The sequence below is a fragment of the Paroedura picta genome, chromosome 14, assembly GCF_049243985.1.
Source record: "Paroedura picta isolate Pp20150507F chromosome 14, Ppicta_v3.0, whole genome shotgun sequence".
Lineage (NCBI taxonomy): Eukaryota > Metazoa > Chordata > Lepidosauria > Squamata > Gekkonidae > Paroedura > Paroedura picta.
In genome coordinates this window covers 40,874,598-40,887,610 of record NC_135382.1, presented here as the reverse complement: position 1 = coordinate 40,887,610, position 13,013 = coordinate 40,874,598, and the positions used below count along the sequence as shown (strand labels likewise).

General features: G+C 53.4%; 1 protein-coding gene across 5 annotated transcripts; it reads left to right on the top strand.

Annotated features, from left to right (window-relative positions):
* The first annotated feature begins 1,679 nt into the window (after positions 1-1,679).
* On the top strand, positions 1,680-12,663 carry TERF2 (telomeric repeat binding factor 2). Of its 5 annotated transcripts, none has more exons than XM_077310903.1 (10): positions 1,680-2,070; positions 3,726-3,809; positions 4,410-4,540; positions 5,263-5,349; positions 6,519-6,665; positions 7,623-7,987; positions 9,345-9,743; positions 10,727-10,803; positions 11,316-11,371; positions 12,122-12,663. In XM_077310903.1, exons 1-10 carry the CDS (start codon positions 1,875-1,877, stop codon positions 12,278-12,280), a joined length of 1,701 nt encoding a protein of 566 aa, XP_077167018.1. In that variant the 5' UTR covers positions 1,680-1,874; the 3' UTR covers positions 12,281-12,663. The 5 variants fall into 5 exon arrangements, with proteins under 5 accessions (XP_077167018.1, XP_077167014.1, XP_077167015.1 ...); XM_077310899.1 differs by having other exon boundaries at positions 1,860-2,070; positions 3,729-3,809; XM_077310900.1 differs by having other exon boundaries at positions 1,860-2,070; positions 6,522-6,665.
* The last annotated feature ends 350 nt before the right edge of the window (positions 12,664-13,013 follow it).

Genomic DNA, 13,013 nt, shown 5'->3' with positions numbered 1-13,013 from the left:
TGGCCCAATTCAATGGGACAAATTTCATGAGCCACAGGCCACTGGACTCCTGCCCTGTGCTGGGCAGAAACTGGGCCTGAGGGACATGCAGGAGGGAATGGCCTATCCTGTGCAGAGAGGTGAAAAGACCCCCTCCCTGTCCTTCTGAGGCTGTCGCTTGCTGCAGCCGGCATTCATGCGTCTGTCAGCACCATTTCCCCTGCACTGCGTTATCATTTTTCCATTTGGCAAGCTCCCGCTTGGATTGTTTTTCCTCCTGCTCCCGTGAGCCATGGACTAGGGAGTGTTCTGCCGGCCAGGCCAAGAGGCCACGGAAGAATCGACTCCCATGGCGGCTCCTGGGAGCAGGAGTGGAGTGGGAGGGATCCTTCTGGGATACTGTCAGGAAGTTGCCTCTGTTTCCCAGGACCCAACAGATCTCATATAAGATTAGCTTCACATTCTTAAAGGATAATTTGAACATCATGTCGGATTAGTCCACACTGCCTGGCCCAACCACACAAAGCGAACAAGCAATTGTTTGTGTCAGGGCAGGGTGGGCAATGCTTACACTGGAGCAAGCCAAGATGAGGCCACTGAGGTCACCATCCTGTCTCCAACTGAGGGCAGCCATACGCCCCAGGAATTCTTCCCGGAGAATTGGCTTGTGGCCAGGAGAGTTCACCACCACCAAACGGTTTTCAGAGCACTGAAGATCTGTCTAGTTGACAGCCACGCAGAGGAGGGGGACTGTCCCCCAAGAACATCATGCCCTCTTAAAGCTCCTGAAAAATGGCCATAACCCACATTCATAGCCCACTCCCACTCACCTCTGTCTGGGGCAGGGAATGCCGTACATCTGCTTGTCTGGCCGCCTGACTTTATGGCAGCCCATGGGCAGCACTGGTTAGGCTCCCTCCCACATCTCCCCTCGAGTTACTAGCAGTAGAATTTCCTCTTGGAGCTGGGCCTTGTCTAAACATACCTAGGTAAGGAAGTCTCAGGCCTAAAGGCCTTAACCTGTAGGGTCCTCCCTAGCTGAATCTCATCAGATCTCAAGCTAAGCCCAGTCAGCCCTGCTTAGTCCTTGGAAGGGAGACCCCCAAGGAAGTCCAGGGAGACTCCCCAGAGGCAGACAATGGCTAAAACCTCTGAATGCCCCTTGCCTTGCAAAACCCATCGCTGCGACGTGATGCCACTTGGCACCACCAAAAGGCCCAAGGAAATGGCCTGAATGGCACCCTTGCAGCAGACGTGAATGCCTCAGAGGGGTGGGTACCCCAAGGACAGCTAACACCTGCTAAGGGATGAGAACAGACTGCTCGGTCTGCCTTTCGGCCCACGGCATGGGCCCAATGAAGGCATGGCTGCCGCTGGGCCTGGAAATGTGCCCTGAGGCTCTGAAGGCAGCAAGCCTGGGAGGGAGGGCCTGGGGCGGGATCGCCTTCTCCCAAGATGCTGACGCCCCCACCGTCTCCATTCGGCCCTGACACTCCCTGCTGCGGGGGGAGGACTTCAGGGCTGGCCTCCACCCCCCCCCCCTTGGCCGCCTGCCTTCCAGGCTCGGGGAGAGGCCGGAATCTGGGCTGGGGGCAAGATGTGCTCCAGGAGCCGGAGGTCAACACGCGAGGGCGGGAGTTAAACACGGCCGGTCTGGGCGACGCCACTGGAGCCACCCCTGAGCGGATGCACGTGCGAACCCAAGTGCCCGCGCCCCGCGGAACCCCTTCCCGGGCCGACTCTGGGCCGCCCTCTGCCGGCCGCGCGGGGAGCTGCAGCCAGGCGGCGCCTGTGCCCGCGGCCCTTCAGCCCGGCTGCCTCGCACGCGCGCGGCCCCCTGGGCTCCCTCCTGGCCCCGCCCCGAGTCCGCCGGCCTTAGGTCACTTCCGGCGGGGATGGCGCGCGGGCGAGGAAAGGCGCGGGGCGGCCGGAGCGCGCGGGGGGCGGCCATGGCGGCGGCGGAGGCGCGCGGGCGGGCGATGGACGAGGCGGTGGGGCGCTGGGTCGTGCTCTTCTACTCGCACCGCGCCCTCGAGGCCTTCCGCGCCGGCCGCAGCCAGGACTTCCGCCAGCTGCGCGACATCCTCAACGGTGCGCGACGGGGAGGGGCTGACCGGTCGGAGGGAGGGCGCTGGCAGGGAGACGGTCCGCCGGGCGGGAAAATGCTAAATCGGAGCACGCCTGGAATGGGGGGGGGGGGCAGATTTCTCCAGACAACTCGGGTTACTTGAGGCTACATATAGGGTTACATGTGGGTTTATTTCCAGAGTTTTCCACACCAACATTTTAACAAACTTCAAGTACAACGATATAGGCTAGATATCAGGAAGAAATTTTCACAGTCAGAGAAGTCCAGCAGTGGAATAGGCTGCCTAAGGAGGTGGTGAGCTCCCCCTCACTGGCAGTCTTCAAGCAAAGGTTGGATACACACTTTTCTTGGATGCTTTAGGATGCTCTGGGCTGATCCTGCGTTGAGCAGGGGGTTGGACTAGATGGCCTGTATGGCCCCTTCCAACTCTATGATTCTATGATTCTATCCAGCAGTGGAATGGGCTGCCTAAGGAGGTGGTGAGCTCCCCCTCACTGGCAGTCTTCAAGCAAAGGTTGGATGCACACTTTTCTTGGATGCTTTAGGATGCTTTGGGCTGATCCTGCGTTGAGCAGGGGGTGGGACTAGATGGCCTGCATGGCCCCTTCCAATTCTAGGATTCTGTTATTCTGTGAAAACCTAAACACACACAAAACTCGGGGGGAGGTGACTTCCCCTGCATAGCTTCAATATTTCAGGAATTTTGCCATCTCTGCTTGAAAGTGTTCAGTACCAATCAAGCAAAAATGCTCAGGGCCACAATTGCATAGATGCGGGTCTTGCAGTTACAGCCCCCCCCCCCCCCTGGGTTACTGCATTTAGCCCCATCTTTTGATCCAGAGGGCTTGGCCAAAAGGGTAGATGCACTCCACCGGACATAGTGGCGCTTGGGGGGTGGGGTGGCCTGTCCTTCAGCCCACCTGTCTTTTGGCTGCCACTTCCGTCCTGTGCCCCTCCCAAGCCTGGTGGCAATTGGATGTTAAGGGTCTTGTTGTGCAACCTTTTCAATACAGAGACTACCTCAGTAGGCAGGGAGCAGCTTTGCTTTCACTGAGGGCTTGAGCAGTGAAACTTCCAGACTGCAGCCTCCTGGTCTCCAGTTTGGCTCCTTATTGTGTCTGGATTCAACTGCATACAGACAAGATAGACTTGTTCTAGCAAGCAACCACGGAACATGCATGTTTGAATGACTTGTTTTAAACCAGTGATTTTCCATCAGTTTTTGTTGCCATCTTTCAAAACACCGATTTCTGCCTTGTAGACTGCCCAGGCATTGGGTGGCTGGGTGTTACTGCTGGGTCTAACCACCTGTGTATCCATCTTTCACAAGAATTCTCTGCAGCAAACTGTTGGCAGAGGATAGAGTATCTTTGGAATGCTTTCAAAAGCTGTATGACTCTATGTTTTCCATTTGGTTTTATCTCTCTGCTGGCCTGCATGTGCTTTTTCACTATTTGGAAAAGGTAGCTTTTGCCACAGGGCTGCTGAGTGGTGTTGCTGAAAACAGCAGTGGGGTAGTGTTCATGTTTCAAGGCTGGAGAAGTGGAACTGCAGCCTGTATGTTTGCAAAAGGAAAGTTTGCTTCCCTGCTCTACCCCTTGGGCAGACTTTTGGCTTTGTGACTGCCTAACTAACCACCAGTCTTCTGTTCCTCCAGTAGTGCTTTTGCAGCCTTTGGCTTTGGAGCAAGAAATACATCTTCAGCTGCGGATTGTCCAGTTTTTGTCACGTCTCGAAGAAAGTGAGTTCAGGTTGAAGTTGGGCTTCTGGGATGCTTTGTTCTGGAGACGAGGAGGAGGCAGGTGACTTGTGGGTTTGACAGACCTAGAACTTACTGGAAGCCAAGTGTATTCCCTTTCCACCTGCCCTACTCCCTTGCGAGAGAAAGGAACAATTAGAAGAAGAAGAGTTGGTTCTTATGTGCCGCTTTTGTCTACCGGAAAGAGTCCCAAAGCGGCTTCCATTCACCTTCCCTTCCTCTCCCCACAACAGACACCCTGTGAGGGAGGTGGGACTGAGGGAGCCCTGATATCACTGCTCGGTCAGAATTAGAAGCAAGTGGGAGAAACATGCAGGAGAGGGAGAGGTGTAGTAGAGAAGGACAGTACCAGCTGCTTCCCAGACAAATTTAAAAGTTTGCCGCTGAAGCAGTGGCTTCCTAATGTGATATCCAAAAGTGTCCAAATCATCCAGCCTTTGATTTGCTTCTTCCTTGCCTGTGAGAGGTCTTCCACATACAGGTTTGTGCTTGCAGGATGGGTACTTTATTTGCTCTGGAAGGGGTGTGTGTAGAGAGGAATTATGTTTTAGTGACAACTGGAATTCTTTCTGTGTATTGTAGACTGGAATACTGATTCAGGGGCTGAGCAGATGCCTTTTGAAAGTGCCCTTGTTTTCCTGGAGACAATGATGGGTACTTACCAACTAGATCCAGAAGTCATAGAGAACATAAGAAGAAAAATAAATGAAGCGGTAAGAATGAAGATACTGTTTTCTTTAGCTGGTCTTTGCTGTACCAGGCATTAATCCACAAGTGTGTTGAAATCAACGGCTGTTGCTTTGTGTCCTGAAGTCTATAATAGAGAAGGAGGGGGAAATTATAAAATTTACTAGGACTATAATAATGTAGTACTCAGACTTTGCTTTTTCCTGGTTCACCACTAAATTATGAGACCACAAGAATTCCCATGAGCCTGGTGGCCTTCACATGGGCAGTGCTTATTTATGGCATGTCAAGAAACTCACGTGAACAAGATAGTTCATTAAAGTTGCTGACCTGTAAGATACTGCTTTTTAAAACTACCTTTTCCCTGAGAAAAAGTAGTTCTAATTCTCAGTCTTTGGAAAAACCCAAAGTAGGAACCCCCAGTTGTTCTAGGATTACCAGTTAGCTTCAGAGGAACCAGTGACAGCCTGTTAATGATTAGTTTTGGCTTAAATGCTTAGGATTGAATTTCTGTGCTCCTTACCCTTTTGCTCATAACTGTCCTAACATGAAGACATGTTGATCTTCAGTGATCTTGTGACTTGGAGGGCTGAGGCAGGCATCTTCCCTAGCTCTCTCCCTCTGGAGGGCATGGAAGAGTGGCCCTCTGAGGTTGGGTCTGTGGAAGACAGTTATAGGGGATACATCCTCAGTCAGTACCTTTTTGGGATTTATTAAAATGCTCACTATTCTTTTCTTGCCTCTGTAGGCTGTTATTACCTGCATTAAGAACCAAGAATTAGAAAAAGCTGAGAGACTTCTGAAGACGCAGCTGTCACAGGACCCAAGCCTCCAGGTGAGCGTTGAGCAAGTGAGGGTCCCTGATGGGGGGCAGGGGAGATCATACGAAGCATGGCTTGGAATGGCTGGTCCTATTTTCACCCAGAAGTCCGACCTGGGATACCCCAGCTGATCCCTCCTTGCTTAGCAGAGCAAAGGGCCTAGAATAAACATGGTATTTTTTCAACTACCTGATTTTTGTCCCTTTTAATTTTTCTGATGGAAAATTTGAGAGAGTAGTAGGGAAAAAACTCAAAATGTACAGCATGAAAAATTTCAGTTTTTCCATTAGAAATTTGGGATGAGGGGGAACAGTTTTAGAAAACAAGTCTTACACTATGGACTTCAAGCTTTTCAGGAATTCTTCATTTTTAAAATGAACATTCTAGCAAGAGAACACTTGTTATTTATGCATACCTGCCTGCCTGCTTTTATAGCGCCCCTTTCAGACTTGCTGTTTCATGTGTACGACTTGGATCCAAAACATTGTTAACGGAGATAAAACAGTACAATATATTAATAACATTAATATATTAATAACGTGTTTTCTGCCTTCAACTTCTATTTTGGCCTACCTCTTAGACGGCAGAAACAAAAGATGCATGGGCTAGGGTGGCATGCTCAATAGGAAACTATCTTGATGCATAAAAACCAATGACGCTGGTCTCTGATTGACCCTCACCAGGGGACCAATCCCCCAATAGGGTAAGAGCTCTCCCTAGCTCAGGGCCGGTCAGAGGCTCTTCCCTGCCACCCTGCTCCATACCATTGGCTGGCACTTCACATCAGGAGGAAAAGCACCCAGGAGATGAGCCTGGGAGCTGAGAACAGTCATCCAGCCACAGTCTCCCATGCTCGGCCAAGCCTCCTGGTTGGGGGGGGGGGAGAGCTCACGGGGGCCACATGGCCCACGTGGCCCTCCCTGCTCTGCAGTGACAGTGGCAGCCCCAGCAGGGACGGCGCCTGCTGAGGAGGACCGGGAGAAGGTAGCAGCCTGCCAGAGGTCCATCTAGTCTGTTATACCCCACATCTCTCCCATCATCATCACTCTCGGGCCCTTGTGAAATGAGTGGAGAGGTCCTCAGGGACTCTGGCACTGGAGTTCTAAGTCTGAGGCTCTCCAGCCAGTGGAGATGTCTTCCCCAATGCATCTGTTGCACTGAGTCCACTGTTTCATTTGCCTAGAAGACAGGTTACGCATTGCAGAGCATCATCCAAGAGAGGAACTTCTCTCACCCGACTGTCTGGAACTTCTCTTTCAAGGCCTTCCAGCAGGAAATTCTTCTCTGTTTGGAAGGCTACCTGGATGACTCTGAGCCCTTCCTCCTCCAGGTAGGCACCCATGTGCTCCACTTAGTTTGCTGAGCTCAGCCCTGCCTGCTTGAACATTCATGAACTTGCTGTATACTGAATCAAACATGTGGTCCAGCATACAAATCAATCTTGTCTACTTAGACCAGGGGTAGTCAAACTGCAGCCCTCCAGATGTCCATAGACTACAATTCCCATGAGCCCCTGCCAGCAAACGCATTTGGACATCTGGAGGGCTGCAGTTTGACTACCCCTGAATTAGACCCACAGTGGCTCTCCAGGGTCTCAGGCAGAGGGAGATCTTTCACATCACCTACTGCTTGGTCCTGTTAACAGTTCCGCAGAGCCCGCAAACAGGAGCTCCTCCACCAGGCATCTGGTGGAGGACAGTCTGAAGCACCACTTCCCACTGGCCCCCAAGCGTCCTTCCGGCAACAATCATTACAGATCCTCCCAAGCCGCTGGGCCTCCGTACAAGTTAATCAATGTTTCTGCTATTCTACCGTTCTACAGTGTTTGTTATTATTATATTGTTATTGTTACTGTTGTTGCCACATTACTAGAGTTAATTGTATTGTTCCCATTTCAGGCAAACTGCCCTGAGCCTTCAGGGAGGGCGGTATATATATATAAATAAAATAAATACATAATAAATAAATAAACTGGAGATGCTGTTGGGGCTTGAACCTGAGATGGTCTGCATGTGACCAGACGCTCTGCCACTGAGCCACAGCCCCTCCCTCCCCCTGCATGCCCGGAACTCATGTGGTCGGTGCCGTTCACTTGCTGTCGTGGAAGCATCTCCTTTCCCGTGGCCTGTCCAGCTCTGGACTTTTGCACAGAGGCCATCTTAGGGAAGAGATGTTTGGACCAGTGTGCCTGCCTGCCAACCCCTAGTTCAGAGATTGCAGCATTAGAAAAGAGGAGGGAATGAGAAGAGCTTTTCCTGTGATCAAGCCTGTCTGTTCTCTCTTTAAGATGGCAAGACAGAACTTGGCTGAGATGGAGCCCCCCAGGCCTAGTCCTTTGGGGGCAGCCAGTGAAGCGGAGGTGACCTCAGAGGACCGGGAGGCAGAAACAAGGCAGGGCAAAACCCTGGGAAGACCCAGTGAGGAATTGACTAAGCCCACGAAGGCAGGTCAGGCCAGCGGCACGGAGGAAAAGAGGCCAGAGGCTCCAGTGGCCACAAGGCTGCAGCCACCTGAGGAAGAAGACCCCGTGGTAGAACCTGGGAGAGCAACCAGTGAACACATGACGGCTGCCCGTCAAACAGCGGAGCCCCCAGGAGTTTCCTGCAGGAAGGACCCTTCCCCTGCCTTGGCAGCTCCTGAGGCTGTGGGCAAGTGAGTAACCACCTGGGGTGGCAGAGCAGCAACAGGGGTCGGGCATACAAAGCTGCTCACTGTTTCTTCTCTGGCAGTGCTGCCATTCTGGGAAGGTGTTGGGAAGCCAGAAGCACTTTGGCTATTCTGGTGCTCTACATTAGCACCCCCGTTGCAAGTGATGCAGCGGAGTTAGGAGGGGGCTGGGTGGGGATTGTGTCTGTTTGCATTCAAGAGAGTGAGCCTGTGCTGGTCACGCTAGATTCAGGATTCCAAGTGATTTGGCTGGTTGGCCTGGTGCCCTCAGCACTCCCAGAGCTCAGGACAGCTTGCCACGGTAAAACCTTTCACAATCCTACCTGCCTCAACTGCTTAAGTCACAACAGGTCAGTCAGTCCTGTGAGAGCAGATGGGGTGGGGGGATTCACCAGTCCCATAAGCCGGTAGCCAGGATAGAAAATTAAATCAGCCAGGTCCACTCCAGTTTAGATGCTGGCAGGGGGGCAAATGCAGGTTGTCCTGCCTTCGGAATCTGCGTGTCCCGTTTCCGCTTGTCATAGGGATGTGGACGGGATCTTTGGAGGCGTGAGGCCGGCAGCTTGTGCTCTCAACCTTCGCCCTTCCCGGCTGATAAAAGCTGCCCGAGGAGGACTGGCTGAGGGGGTTGGAGTGGTGGTGAATGCTTCCTGGAGAGCGGGATTGTTGTCACCCATGCTCCAAGAGGCAGAGGTTAGGTCTGTTCCAGGAAAATCCCTCCCCGAGCCCTGCCTAGCTGGGGAACCTCCGGCCAGGCTGCCATTCCCAGGCATGGTGCTACCAGGGGTGGTGGCCTCTCGGCTCCCGGGGTCCTTGGAAGAGACTGGTGTTCTGGCCAGGACTTGGATACCTTGGGTGATGATGGCTACCCAGGCCTAGACACGTGGGCATGAGAGAGAGAGAGAGAGAGATCCCCCTGTGAAGTTCCTAGGAGGCTTTGTTAGTAGGTCTGGACTGCAGGGTCACCAATGTGCACAAGATACTCAGCTCTACCCTCCTTTCCCATCTAATTCTGTGGGAGCTGTTGGTATTCTGAACCACTGCTCGGCGCTAGTAATGGACTGGGTAAGAGTGAGTGAGCTGAGGCTTAATCCTGTCTGGACAGAGGGTTCTCTGGGTTGGTAGAAAGGCAGACCAGCCAGGCCATATCGAGTGGGATGGTGCTCCCCTCGTAAAGCTAGGGAGTGATGTTTGATGGGGCGGTCTTTGTAGAAACCAGGCGGCTGCAATGGTTCATTGCTTTCCCTTTGCTGCCAGGCAGAGCAGCCGAGCTCACGGGGGGGGGGGGGTGACGGACCAGGCCAGTGTCGCTCCCCCCCCTGCTGAGGCTCTGTTTTCGCAGGTCCTCACCCAAGAGGCCAGCCTTCCACAGCCTGCCTGCTGTGAGACAAGCCTTCCAGGCCCTCTACAACTCCACAGACGTCGAGGCTGCTTTTTCCAAACTAGATGAGAGAGACTGGGCTGGTCCCGAGCCAACCACAGTGCCCCACCGCGTCAAACGCCAGAGGGGGGAGGGGGAGGGGTGTGTGGCTGCGGCAGCAGCATCCCCGGGCTCTCCTCCTGCCTTCTTGCAGACCAGCTGTTCAGTGACAATCAGCCACCTGGTCCAAAGGTGCGAGGCAGCGTGTGCCTGTGACTTGTGCGCCCGTCCTGAAGCATCACCAAAGCGACCAGGGACTCCCGTTGCTCAGCCTGCAGACCCTGGACCATCAACCTCACCCTGCAGGGACTCCTTTCCAAGGTGTGGGATGGATTCTGTGCTGGGGAGCCGGGGCTGCCTTAGCTAGAATTTCTTGGTTTCCACTCTAACTGGAGCTAGGGAGTTGTGGGGTGGCTTTCTGCGAACGGTGGGTGCTGTTGGCCTGTTGTAAGGGGTGCTGCAGTTCTCATGCTGCCTGTTGAGTACTTGAGAACAAAGCATTGATGCTGCCCCGTCATCCAGCAGCGACTCCTCCTGCTCTGCTCATTGGGTGTGATGCCTCTGGGGGAGGGGGAATAGCCTGGGGCAGCCCAGTGCCTGCCAGGTAGAGACCCTCTGTGGTGAGAGGTGAGATGCCCGTTCGGAAGACCTGGGGAAATTGGGAAAGCAGATGGACTCTGAACAATGGATGCTGTCTGTAAAGGATGATACTGGGGGGATGCATTGGGGGGCTCTTTGGTAACATCTGGCAGCTACTCTGACTTCAGCAATTACCAAGGACATTCTTGGCAATTTGAGTCACATGTTTGTGCCTGCTCTGCAAATTGCACCTCCCTCCCATCCATTCCCCACCCCCTTCAGTTTGGTGTAGTGGTTAGGAGTGCAGACTTCTAATCTGGCATGCCAGGTTTGATTCTGCACTCCCCCACATGCAACCAGCTGGGTGACCTTGGGCTCACCATGGCACTGATAAAGCTGTTCTGACCGAGCAATGATATCAGAGCTCTCTCAGCCTCACCCAGCTCACAGGGTGTCTGTTGTGGGGAGAGGAAAGGGAAGGCAACCGTAAGCCGCTTTGAGCCTCCTTCGGGTAGAGAAAAGCGGCATCTAAGAACCAAGTCTTCTTCCCCCCATTATGGCTTTGTATATAAGTACAGGACACTTGAGCTGAAGAGGTGGGTAGAATGGCAGAGCTTCAGGGCTCTCCAGCATCCCTACCCTGTCAGTGGAAACAGTGGGTGATAAGCCAAGTGGCTTCATGTTCCTAATTCAGAGCACTGGTGCTTTGTTCCTGTTGAATTCAGGCTGTCCAAACAGAAAGTGAGTTCTTGGCAAGAAGAGAAGGACACCTGGAGCGATGAGGACGAACTCTTTGAACAGAGTGAGTGTGGCCCCTTGAGTACCTCTGCCGCGTGCTGCCCAGGCCCCACGGGAGCAGCTTCCCTGGGAGAGAGCCCAGCAGCAAGGGGGCACAACCAGCTGGGGCTCCGAGGGTCAGAGAGCAGGAACAGGCTTGGGGGACCGGGATAACGGGGAGGAGGATGAGCAGGGCTGTGGAGTGCTGCCTGGTGGGCCCCTGGCAACTCCTACAAGATCACCGGTGGCCGGAACCACCATTGCCTGTCTTAAGAAAGCGGGGTGGGGGTTTCTACCCTGCCTCACTGCCTGAGATCCGCTGCAGTAGGGAAATTCTCCTCATTGCCTGCTTAAAGTCAGACCACCTGTTCAGTTGCTTGTGTGGGAAAGTATCAGATAGCCTGGGATAAATCCCATCTTAGGAATGCTTTAGCTACAGTATGAAGCAATGGCTACCAAGAAGTCCCTGCAGTGGGGCTGGTCTGCCAAAGGGAAAGCTTATTTGCCCCAGAGGGGCTAACTGGATTTGTCTTCTAGTGTCTTCCGAGGGAGAGAGCACCAGTACTTCTGTGAGATCTGGAGCAAAAAAGCAGGTAATTGGGGGCAGTGCTGAGCCAGCCCCAACTGGTGCCCCAATGGCCTTGCTATGCAGATACCCCTCCCAAAGGGCCAGCTCCACTTGTGCAGTCCAGAAACCCTGTGGACAAGGGTGGTTAGGCCAAGATGGCAGCTTCTGATAAGCCTGAAGAATTACTCCTGGCCATAACAGTGTCATTTTAAAGTAGTCTGGGGGGCGTTGGGGGGCTTCCTGAGGGCATTTCCTTTGATTTAGTGCCCTAAAACAGTGGTCCCCAACTCCCGGTCTGGGGACCAGTATCGGTCCGTGGATCAGTCAGTACCAGGCCGGGGCTCCTCTTCGTCCTGCTCTTCCCTGGCTGCTGCTTCGGGGGCTGCCCTGCCACTCTGCTGCCGGCTCACCTTTGGTGTTCTCCGGCGGCTGCCATGGTTAGGACTCCCCTTCAATGTGGCACTGTGCAGCTGCTGCTGGCAGCGCCCCCCAGTGGGTGGTGGGAAGTCAGGGGAGCCAGGGCTCAGGCGGGGGTGATCCTCCCCCCCCCCCCGGGCCTCAGTAAAATTGTCAAGCATTGACCGGTCCCCAGTAATAAAAAGGTTGGGGACCACTGCACTAACATGTGAGCTGCAGATTTTCCAGCTGGCCTCATCTCTCATATGGGGGGAGGCCAGGCAAAGCTACTGGAGCTTTGGGGACAGGATGAGACACGATTGCCGATTCTTCAGTCCAGGGAGAACTTCCTTGGTTGTCTCTGTCCTTTGCCTCATAGAAGTGGACCTCAGAAGAAACGGAGTGGATTCGAGCAGGCGTGAAGAAGTTTGGAGAAGGGAATTGGAAAGCCATTTTCAGGGCATACCGCTTTAAGAATCGCACGCCAGTGATGATCAAAGACCGCTGGAGGACTATGAAGAAGCTGGGTCTTAACTGAACCCTGGAAAGGCAGCTGCAGTTATCACAGGCCAGTGACAGGACTGGCCCCGCCCGGCTTCCTCTGCAAGACCAGAGCCCTTGGGCAGAAGAGGGACCAGCCACGCAGCGCTGCCCAGTTCTCTGGGCTTGGAAGCAGCACTGACTAGGGTCAGGAGCAGGACCATTTTCCTGGCTGGGGTGGTGCTGCGGGAGTTCTCCATTGCTGGCTGAATGGCAGATGAATCCCGTCTAGTTTACTTTTCTGTGCACTTCAGTGGGGGGCCTGAAGTTGCCGCTGGAGGAGGCATATGGTTTCCCACATTCTTGCTAAAATTTATAGTTTTTGGAAGACAACCATTTCCTTGTTGAAGAGTGTTTGAATACAGTACTTTTTGGAAAATACTTGCATTTTTTGTCTTGACTTCAGATATTTGGTCCTTCTCCCAAGGAACACAGGGGCAACTGCTCAAGCCCTGAGGTTGGATAGGGCTTCATTATCTGGGCCAGGGGGGACACTACAACCAAAATCCAGGGGAAGGTCTTGGGGAGCTCATGGAGTGTTTGGCTCATCTGTTGGTGTGCCATTTAACATTCTATATGGAAGATCAATGGAATGACCGGCATGCAGTATTCTTGGCAATCTGCTTTGCTGCAGCGTTCTCAGAATGTGGAAAGAGTGGGAGAAGACCCTCAGAGAGACTCTTACAGTGTTTATCTGCCTTGCCCTAGTACCTCTGGGTGTCAAGAAATCA

What these genes read in the sequence shown, in the direction of transcription:
- TERF2 (XM_077310903.1), top strand. Translation starts at nt 1,875, where the DNA reads ATGGCGCGCGGGCGAGGAAAGGCGCGGGGCGGCCGGAGCGCGCGGGGG. An exon ending in GAAGAAAAATAAATGAAGCG is followed by an intron (nt 4,541 to 5,262) that starts GTAAGAATGAAG and finishes TTGCCTCTGTAG; the next exon opens with GCTGTTATTACCTGCATTAA. An exon ending in CACAGGACCCAAGCCTCCAG is followed by an intron (nt 5,350 to 6,518) that starts GTGAGCGTTGAG and finishes TCATTTGCCTAG; the next exon opens with AAGACAGGTTACGCATTGCA.